Source organism: Simochromis diagramma, unplaced genomic scaffold (assembly GCF_900408965.1).
Source record: "Simochromis diagramma unplaced genomic scaffold, fSimDia1.1 OVJJ01000481.1, whole genome shotgun sequence".
Lineage (NCBI taxonomy): Eukaryota > Metazoa > Chordata > Actinopteri > Cichliformes > Cichlidae > Simochromis > Simochromis diagramma.
In genome coordinates, this window is record NW_024386898.1 from 2,885,744 (window position 1) to 2,895,612 (window position 9,869).

The 9,869-nt window shown below is 41.5% G+C and overlaps 1 protein-coding gene across 1 annotated transcript; it reads right to left on the bottom strand.

Annotated features, from left to right (window-relative positions):
- Positions 1 to 1,143: 1,143 nt before the first annotated feature.
- On the bottom strand, positions 1,144 to 9,869 carry mlh1 (mutL homolog 1, colon cancer, nonpolyposis type 2 (E. coli)). The gene is made up of 19 exons (XM_040034494.1): positions 9,404 to 9,869; positions 9,072 to 9,162; positions 8,251 to 8,349; positions 8,098 to 8,171; positions 7,928 to 8,000; positions 7,756 to 7,847; positions 7,640 to 7,682; positions 7,442 to 7,530; positions 7,232 to 7,344; positions 7,038 to 7,131; positions 5,066 to 5,219; positions 4,429 to 4,766; positions 2,708 to 2,850; positions 2,261 to 2,369; positions 2,111 to 2,174; positions 1,874 to 2,038; positions 1,678 to 1,770; positions 1,485 to 1,595; positions 1,144 to 1,396 (listed from the first exon to the last, which is right to left on the bottom strand). The coding sequence occupies exons 1-19, from the start codon at positions 9,508 to 9,510 to the stop codon at positions 1,241 to 1,243; spliced, it is 2,208 nt and encodes a 735-aa protein (XP_039890428.1). The 5' UTR covers positions 9,511 to 9,869; the 3' UTR covers positions 1,144 to 1,240.

The following is a 9,869-nucleotide window of genomic DNA, read 5'->3' on the forward strand; positions in this document are numbered from 1 at the left end:
ATTAATTTAACAGGGAGCCAGTGACGAGAAACTAAGCTGTTCTTATTAACCAAGAGGTCTTCATTTGATTCTAATACTGAAGAGAAGCCCAAAATGTTATCAGGGGCCAAACGAGGACAAGGCTGGTTTAACCACATACACCGGATACTCTGTCAATGTTCAACCCAACCATTATAGCGCCATCTTATGGTCAAATTGCTGGCATCCTGAAAGATGATTTCAAACCAGGAGGATTTTAAAAACCTCAAATGAAGCCCATCATTATGGCCCTTTAGTGATTCTTTTATGAGCTAAAAATACTTCAATGGCCAAGCTAAAGATTCATGCTAACATCTGGTGTCCTGTCATTCCCACTGCCCTGAAAGTGAAGGCTACAAAAAAGCCACAGAACAAAACTACAAATTTTGTGGACCATTTTTATTAAATATTATCTGCTTTTCTTGTGTTGTTTCCAGTCAAACTTTCTTTCCCATGAATGTCTTTAACACGTTAATCCCACTGCTAAGCAATACTTGAAAGGGGCTGTCAGAGTTCTTCACTTCAGGTTGTATTACTGTGATGTGCGAGTAAAGAAATGAAGCTGATTTTGGAATCTTAAAAAGTGGAGCACATCTTTTAGATTTCTGCTTCTCTATGCATAGAGCGAGGGAAGTCTACACCAATTTCCACTTTTGAAACTCTGAAATCAAAAGATGTATGAATTTAATTTGTCCCCGTTTGGAATCACTGGAATAACTCGGGTTCGCTTTCTTCTTTAAAAACGAAACGGAGTAAATCAGGTAAGTACAGTTCACTCACTTTTCTGGTCTTCTGCAGGTGTTAAACTAGTTACTGTCCCTCAGGTGTTGATGGAAACACTGGCAGAGCTGCTTTAACTTCCTTCACACAGAGTGCTGACACAGCTTCGACTGACAGGTGGAATGGAGAAGTAATAAAAGTCGAGCTCATTTGCTGGCACGTTTTCGGGTTTCGTTATGGGACTTGTGACCCACTTCTATTTTCCTGGCTTCATGCCTGAAGTCTTAGTGTTAGGAAACCATGTGGAGCCTTGGCACTTTTCAGTAAGCCGTTCAGAAAGGGTTTCCTGCGACAGAGACCCTTTTATAACAGAATTTTTACTCATAAAGACAGAAATGTGAAGTCTTGTTTTCTATAAAGTATTTATTTACAGTATGTGTTATTTAAGAAAAAAAGAAAAAGAGCTTATATAGTTGATTTTTTTCAGCCATGATGAGCAGTTTCAGCACCTCTCAAACACTTTGTAGAGATCGGGTAAGTTGGCGATCTGCAGCACAGTGCCATCCTCGCTGAAGCTCTTCGGAGGACTGAAGAGGGTTCGGAAAGCTTTAAAGATGAGGTGTTCGACTTTCCACCGCCAAGAGTTCACCTCAGTGCCCTGAAACGTCACGAGCGTTACACCTCACACGAGACAAAACAAGGTCCATAACTGGCTGGACAATTTCTGCAAAGTTCAGTATTCACACCTGCTCCTCTCCTGGCTCGGCCTCCAGGATGTACTGCTTCCTGATGGAGTAGAACATGCTGCACTCTTTGCTGAAGTCTCTGAAACAGTCCTTTTCACCGTCCCAGTTCACCTGCACGACATCGCCGCACAAAGGTCTTCAGTTTGTGTTTCCAGAATTGTAGCTTAAATGGAGAGGCTATGATCTAGGTTACCTCAGTTGCCAGGCGCAGGATGAACATGGGGAGACCCTCCATGACTGGGGTGTAGTTATCGAGGAGCAGCGGGAGTCCTAGTAGGTTTCCTTCCTGTTGTGGGTGTGTTTTGGGTTTGGTTTCTTTTTTGGTTATAACATGAGTTCGAACAATGTTGAAATGCAAGCAGAAATTATCTAAAGAGAATATTTCTGACCTGGTCTATCTCCATGGAGAAGTAGTCCTCTAGCATCTCCGCTTTCTTTTTCAGGAAGTCCACTATGTACTGAGCCAGGCCTTCTTTGGGACCGTCCTCTTCAGTCCAGCCGCTCTCCTCTGACTCCAAAGCCAACATGGCCAAGTCATAAAGAGGTGCTGGGGTCTGAAAACACATTCTCCATCATTAGGATCCACACAGTGTTTTCTAATCACTGACGTTGTACACTTTACTTACAGACAGTCTGAGTACACCGAAATTTCCAAAGTCATAAATGAGTATTTGGTAGAAAAGCTCCTGGCTGTAAGAGAAACACATTATGAGACATAAAGCAGCAGCACCAGCTTGAAAGAGCAGAGCTGAACAGAGTTTTTTCACGGTTCTCACCTGAGTTTGTTGGTGTTGAGCAGGTAGAGCTTAGTATGATGTTGCACCAGAGACCACTGGGGATTGACGCAGCCCACAAACGAGTGGTTCTGCATCATTTCTTGAAGGCCTGGAGAGAACGTGCATGAATAAAACATGTTTGGCTTTGTTTTGTTATATAAATCACAAAAACCGCTCTTAAAGTTCATCAAGAAAGGGTTTATTTGAGACATGCTGAGAGGTCGAATGAATCATTACGAGAGCATGATGTAGCAGCAGAAGAAGTTGCGTAAAGCTGGTTATGAAAAACGACCTGGGCCCCGGAGCAGGAAGTCAAATCAGTGGAACATTTTAGAGAGTCAAAGAGGTTCTTATGTTAGACTGCTCAGTTTAGCCGGGATGGAGATTCCCCAGATCTGATTTGGCGCTAGTGCTCAGAGGTACAGGGCAGGTTTTGTGACGCCACACCTTTGTGCGTGTTCTCTGTGATCTCAGCTCTCAGCTCTTTGATGCTGTTCAGTTTGATCACTCGTCTCTTGGGCGTGGCTGCGGCCGTCAAGTCCTCGCCTTCTTCCTGCTGCTGCTCTTTCTGCTCTGTCCTCGGTCGCTTCCTGTCTCACAATAACACACACAGACCCAATCACACCAGGTTACATTAAAAATGCTGTGGGACTTAACAGGATGTGCCAATGATCATACATGTTAACACACATTTAGTTGCAGATATTTGTTGTCTTAAAAATATAAAGTCTACATGTACTCCAAGATTGGACTGGATGACTTTCTTTGTTGGCCACTTGGGGGCAGAAGAAACCAACAGTATTCATCTGGAGTCATGTTTCTGCTAAGCTAACGCCAATATTTATCCTTTCTTTATCTACTTCTACAACAAGGAGGAATATGTGGCTCTGAAGCTGCCAGATGTTTGACTTTTCTTGTCTGATTTGTCACAGCTGTTTTGTGCTGCGTAGTTGGCTCACTTAAAATTTTGCCTGAAACTCTTTAATCACCCTTTACAGCTCAGGAATCTATCTATGAAGGATCTTCAGTGTTCATGTTTTAACAACTGTCTCGCCAAAACTCTTAACAATCTGTTATTCAGTCTCACCCCTAGATGTCAGTACGTTACAGTCAGCTGAATTCTCTTTTCTTACTCCTCCATATTCAAGTGAATAATGCAATAATGCCAGCTACAGTTGCTGCTGTAGGACAAACATCTCTGGCCGTTCATCTGTAGTGAGTGTGACTGTCACTCCACCGTTTACCGTCAATATGTGTCCACGTCTATTTACTCTGGCGGAGGCTGTAAAACTTTGTGAAAGGAGTCTGATACCACTTGATGAGTCAGTGAAAATCACTCCTGTGTAATCACAGCGATAATGAGCTGAGTTTTTGAGGATATCCTGAACCTTTCTGTTGATAAGCGCTGCTCTTTTTTCAGCTGTTAGCTGTTGTTAGCTGGCGCTGAAAGTGAAACTTTCTTTAAAGTGGATCTAAAATCACTCTCACAGGTAGTGAATAAACTCTTATACAATCTGAGTTTAACCAAATAGTTTATCAGAGGGAAAGTGTGACTCTTAGGATACTCGAGCCTGGTGGTATACTATTACCTCATGTATGTGTGGCCAATCTTTAGCCACATACATAAACACATGTCCATCTCAGCCACTGTATTCAATATGACTGGGCAACATGGCAGCTTTCACAAACCATCGCCTGCTCCTATGTATTTAATTCTATTTCTGTATTAATTCTGATTTAATGAGAAAGCAACACTTTGTTGGAAGACGTATTGATACACTCCTCAATGCATATTTAAGAGCACAGCGTTCTTTTTTTCAGTTAAATAACCTTAAAAAATGACATGCTGTAACTTTAAATGCCAGTGTTAGTTAAACACAACACTGCTTTTGTTACTGATTGGCCCTAAGGGTGATGTCTCATCAGTGAGGGCTGATCCATGTTTACTTTTACATTCTTCTTTCTGCTCTCTTACACAACTCATTTGCTGCGGGTCAATGTTCAGATTTGCTCACAGTGCAGGATCAATCGTACATTAGACTTGTCCTGATCTAACTTGCAGAAATTCTGACAGGATTACACTTAAAGTTACTCCCTGACTGAGTCTTTAATCCCTGCTGACTCACACAATCTAATGCTGCTACTGCTACTGCACATATGTCATTCACCTCTGATTATCAAGAGCACCGACGCTGCCTTGTTCCTCGCCCTTTGGCACCTCTGCTTCCTGTTCAGCCAGCGCCTCCAGCATGTCTGAGTCATCTACATCGTCTATCTCTATGCTGTCCGCCTGGATGGCTTTGATCGCAGTCTGCCCACTGCTGGGACCAGCAGGCTCGGGATCAGGGAGCGGCTTTTCTTTCGGTTGGAGGAAGGCATCTAGCTTCTGTGTGCGACAGTCGGTCCTCACCATCTGATGTGCGTAGACTCGCTCGCTAGACTCCGATGTGGTGCTGGAGGCCTTAACCTCAGTGTTACCTGAGACTGACAGTCCCGGCAACAACGTCTACACATAGACAGAGATGGGCACAGACTGTAAATGACCTGGTGGTAACTTCCACTGCTGAAAGATGAAGCCAGGGCAAAAGCCTTTCATACAAATGTTGTCACTTGTGGTTGCAAAAAAACAAAGATGGAGACAGGAACGCTAAATTTGAGCTTTAAAATAAATGCAGGAAATTAAAGCGACTGTATCCATCTTTTATCTACAGTCTGCAGTAAACACGTGGCGGTGCACAATACGTCAGATAATGTGGACGTGAAACAGTAGGGGCACAGTAAGAAAGAGACCTTGTCACTTCATACCTGAGTGAAATATGTACGTGAGGAGTTGGAGCCCAGGAGTTTGCTCTCGATGTGCTTCTGAACGCTCTCGATGACACTGTCCTCATGCAGGAAGTGCACTTCATGTTTAGTGGGATGAACATTAACATCCACATTCTGAGGAGCGATTTCTAAGCTGTGAAAGTTAGAAAGTAACAGTGATTCAAGGTTGTAACTCAAGAAACAGTGTTAGAAGAGTCCTAACTGTGATTCAGATATGTCAATAACAAGCAACAGATGGTCTTTCTTGATGCAGAGAAGCCCTTTGACCAAGCTGAACAATTTGGTTTAGGTCATAATTTCATTAACTCCTTTAAGGTTCTTTTTAATGGCCCTATGGCAACCGTTACAGCTAATGTGGTTAGGTCTAAAAACTCTTAAGAGAGGAAGCCAACAGGGCTGTCGCCACTATTATTCAGTCTGGCTATAAAGTCGTTAACTGATACAAAAAGATGTGACCCTGCAGTCTGCAGGATTGTAATCGGTCAGGATCTTCATAAGATTACTTTATATGCTGATGATGTTTTATTATTCTTGTCTAACTCTACAAAAATCAGTAAATCGTCTAATAGAAATGAAACATTTATTTAGCACCTTATCTGGTATAAAAATGTATTTCTCCAAATCTGAGGCTGTGTCAGCAACAGACACCCAAATCTTTTACTTCCTCCTCTTTAGAAATGGTCTCTGATGGGTTTCGTCTACTTGGGTATATTTCCAACATCCCAGTTCGATCAGATGTTTAAAGCTTATTTATTCAATAAGATTAAGCAAGATCTTGAACTTTACAACTCACTCCCTATGTCCTGGTTACACGGGGTCTCACTCTATCAAGCGAGGGTGATTCAAATAGAAAAAAAATTTAAAGAATATAAATGAAAGTTTCATCTGGTCCAAAAGATGGGCACTCATAAAGAAGTCAACTTTGCAGCTTCATAGAATTTAGAAAATATCAATTGAGACGTCTTCTTCAATTTAGCTTTATATTGAATCTTCAGCGTCTAAGCATCCTCTTTCAAACCTAATTGTTATGAAGAATATGAAAACTGTAAAAGATTGGTGTAGGAACCCAATCACAATAAAAACACTCAAGGACTGGAGGGAATGGATTGCAGTGAGAACTGAAATAACATCCATCTTCCCCAACTGTTACCAATCCGGATTTCTTACCAGGTCATTTAAACAATGGACTGTGAGGTTTTCTTTTAGAGACCAACTGGAGAATGTGGTCCTACTGACCTTTAATCGAATAGAGCAAGAATGTAAGATAGGAACAACCTCTTGCATTACTTTCAGATAAGAGACTATGTCAATAACAAAACCGGTCCACTAAACAATGTCAAGGACTCTGACACTGAAATTTTCTACAAGGAGTAATGTTTCAGTTAGCGTGTTGTACAAAATTCAGAGGGTGTACTCTGGGACCAGGACAGCTGAGACAGACCGTTGGCAGACTTTTCTTTCACACAGCCCCTTTCAAACTTCAAGTCTGCCACTTCACTTTAATGTTGTAAGTGTAAAATAAACTGTCTTACACACATTTGAGTTCTCTGTGAATTGCAGAAAACTGAATTGAAACTGAGCTCAACCTGCTGTCTCTTCTCCTTGATCTCCCAAATATTTACATCTGTCTTTTCTGTGGCAGGAAAAAAAAAATTTACTACTTAAGAGGATTTCTCATTAAACTCACTCAATCACCAGGCAGCACTGGATGATACTGGAACACACGCGTCATTATGTGCCTGGTCCAGTTTTAACAAGTTTAAACAAGAACTTTTGCATAAAACTTCAAGCGATGGTCAAGCTGTGATAACTGAGTTACAAGGATAGATGAATGTCAAAAAGATGTGTGTCTTCCCCCTGCTAAGCCTAACTATTATTGTTGTTATTAACAGATGTACGACTTAAAAAAGCAAACACACACACACAAAACCACACAGGTAAAGTACATTACCTCAAGTAAAGGAACGGGTGTGTGTTCTTGGGGAGATATGCAGCATAAACTGTCTCAATCGCTTTCTTCAAAGCGCTCGACTCCACCAGACGATCTGAGACATCGCAGAAGACAGCTTCATTTCACAGAAACACAGCAGTTAACAAGATTAAATGCTAACTGCTGTGTTTCCAGTAAGTTTCTGTGGTACGTACGGTTTATGAACAGGATCAAAATGCATTTCTTGACTGAATAGTTTGCGTTTGAGATGTAGCCTTTCATCTTATAAGCGAGCTTCTGATCTTCACAGGCAACCTCGATCAGCTCCCTGGGAACATACCACAGAGCCGGTCATGCAATCAGCTCAGAGGTGAGAAGAGGTTGCATAAAAAGCAGCGCTCATCAAAGGAGATTTGCCGGAATACCTGCTGACTGCGTTGCCAAAAATCCCTCGAATATTATCCACTACAGACGCATTGGGAAGAGTCCTTACGTCTGCCACGGTCTCTCCTTGCTGGAAAGAGGAGTCACAAAAACAGACAGCAAATAGTTTATTTGAAGAAAACTGCTTCGCGTGCTTGAGGGAGGCATTTAATTTAAATGAAAAATAAAGCACATCTTACCTTTTTGACAGAGAAGCTTTTTCCTGAGTTGTGTATGGCGTACCTGCAGAGTAAGACAATGTTAACAAGTTGAAGCAAATTCACCAAGAATCATGAGACACGAATAAAACCCACACCTGCCGACCACTTCTACAATCCTGGAGTACTCATCGCTCGGGCTCTTTAGAGCTTTTCTCCTGGTGGAGACGTTATAGAAAAGATCCTCCACCTGCAATCAACAAGAAAAGCAGCTTCTCAGCATCTATAAATTGTATTTTAGAGAGCAGCTCATCTGCAAGGAGAACTCACAAGGATCTGCGTTCCCTGGTTTCCAGCACATGGTTTGGGAGGGCCTTTTAGTTTGCCATCGCTGTAGTTGGCTCTGCAAGAGAACACAACCAATTTATGAGAGAGCTGACATCCTAGTTGTTTTGTAGCCTTTAGTAAGGCTTTAGAGCAGATAAGGAATGCAACAGTACCTGTAAGCGCACTTTGCATCAGCAGTCTTTGTGGTTATGGTCACATGGGCAACATGGCTTATACTAGCAAGGGCCTGCAGACAAGAACAAACACAATAAATGTAATGCAGAACAAATTAATACAGTGAAGGCAGACAGAGGTGCACAGCTCACCTCTCCTCTGAATCCATAGGTTGCGATACTCGAAAGGTCCTCAAAAGTTTGAAGTTTGCTCGTGGTGAACCTCTCACAAACGATTTCCATGTCCTCCTTCTGCAGTAGTGAAAAAGAGTTTCACTTGGTACACAGCATATTCTGAACAAACTACCATAACGTCACCAGCAGGGTCATTCTGAGGCAACCCTTCATACTGACCCTTAAAATTTGAAGTGATTTTTAATCAAAGCCAAACAAAGAATTTTGTTTTTCATAGCATAAATATGTCCGACGTAACATAAAATATAATTTGTAAGCTTAGGCACTCATTCAGTTTTAACTTCATGCATTCAGTTGTTATAGTCATATATCATTGTATGCTTGTTCCTCACTGTGGTGGGAAAACTAAAGCCTGTGACAAGTAATTATGAGTAAGTACTATGTAATTCTCCATCTGGTCAAAACTAAGATTTATACAATTTAACAATACATCGCCGTGGGTTGGAACATGAAAATCATGTCATTTTAATTACATTTTCTTGAAAAATCAATCCTTTTTTTAAACTTATATTACTTCTCATTTTGTCATATTTAATGTTACCACAAATTACTGGGGCAAATTGTTAGAAGACATGAAAAAATGGCTGTAGTTACAAGAAAACAGCTCAAGTATAAAATGTTCAAATGTGTTAACAAGTACACTTGAGTTGGTGTCTTCCGTCTTTCAGTTCAGGGAAAGACTTAGCACACTCAGTGACAGAAGAAAACCAAAATAGCTTAACCCTGACTGCGTAATGATGACGCAGAGGCCACCCAGCTAAAACATCAGGGTCACCCACCCTGATGCCAGTGCCGTTGTCCTGAATTTGAAGAAGTTTCAGTCCGCCGTCCTTCACCGTCACCTGAATGCTTGTGGACTTTGCATCCAAACTGGAACAATTGTAAAACACAAAAGTGTATTTACCACAGGGTCACACTGCACGCTAAGAGGAGACAGTTACAGGTCTGTTACTATGTTACACGTGATGTAAACAGTCACCCCGGCCATGTATGGCCACCTTTAATAATCCCGCTACTTGGATATTTAAGTCACTAGTCGTACAGTGACTTAAATATCCTAACGTTAGTGCTCACGTTATTGAAACTGCTCTTTATATAGCTGCTAATTTACCAGTTTTCAATCATTTCTTTAACGGCGTTGGCAGGACGCTGAATAACTTCTCCCGCAGCAATGCGGTTGACAACAGTCTCGTCGAGCCTCCGGATAACTCCCGCCATGTTTACAGAGCTGCTGACTTCTAGTTTGGTTAAAGAGCAGGCAGAATGTGCGAGTACGTAAACATGTGGAATAAACGGTATTTATTTAAGCTAAAGTGCAGCATTACTGCTGTACGCGAAACTGAGCACGCTTGTGACCAGAGAGGAAGCAAACAAACAGACCACTCACTCCGCCTGAAAATGTCAGAGTATGTCAGAAGTTATAATGTCGGTCCCTCAAATACTTCAATGACCGTTATAATAAACGTTTTAAAAACTATTAATCTCTTTTAAAAATAAACTATAATTGCGGAGAAAATTTTTAGACATAATTTTCAATTTATTTAGATAAAGGCACGCATCTTCCTAAACACACAATC

Coding starts and splice junctions, on each gene's coding strand:
- mlh1 (XM_040034494.1), bottom strand. CDS start 9,510: ATGGCGGGAGTTATCCGGAGGCTCGACGAGACTGTTGTCAACCGCATT. Junction 8,350..9,071: donor ACAACGGCACTGGCATCAGG/GTGGGTGACCCT, acceptor TCACTACTGCAG/AAGGAGGACATGGAAATCGT. Junction 7,848..7,927: donor ACCAGGGAACGCAGATCCTT/GTGAGTTCTCCT, acceptor TGTTGATTGCAG/GTGGAGGATCTTTTCTATAA.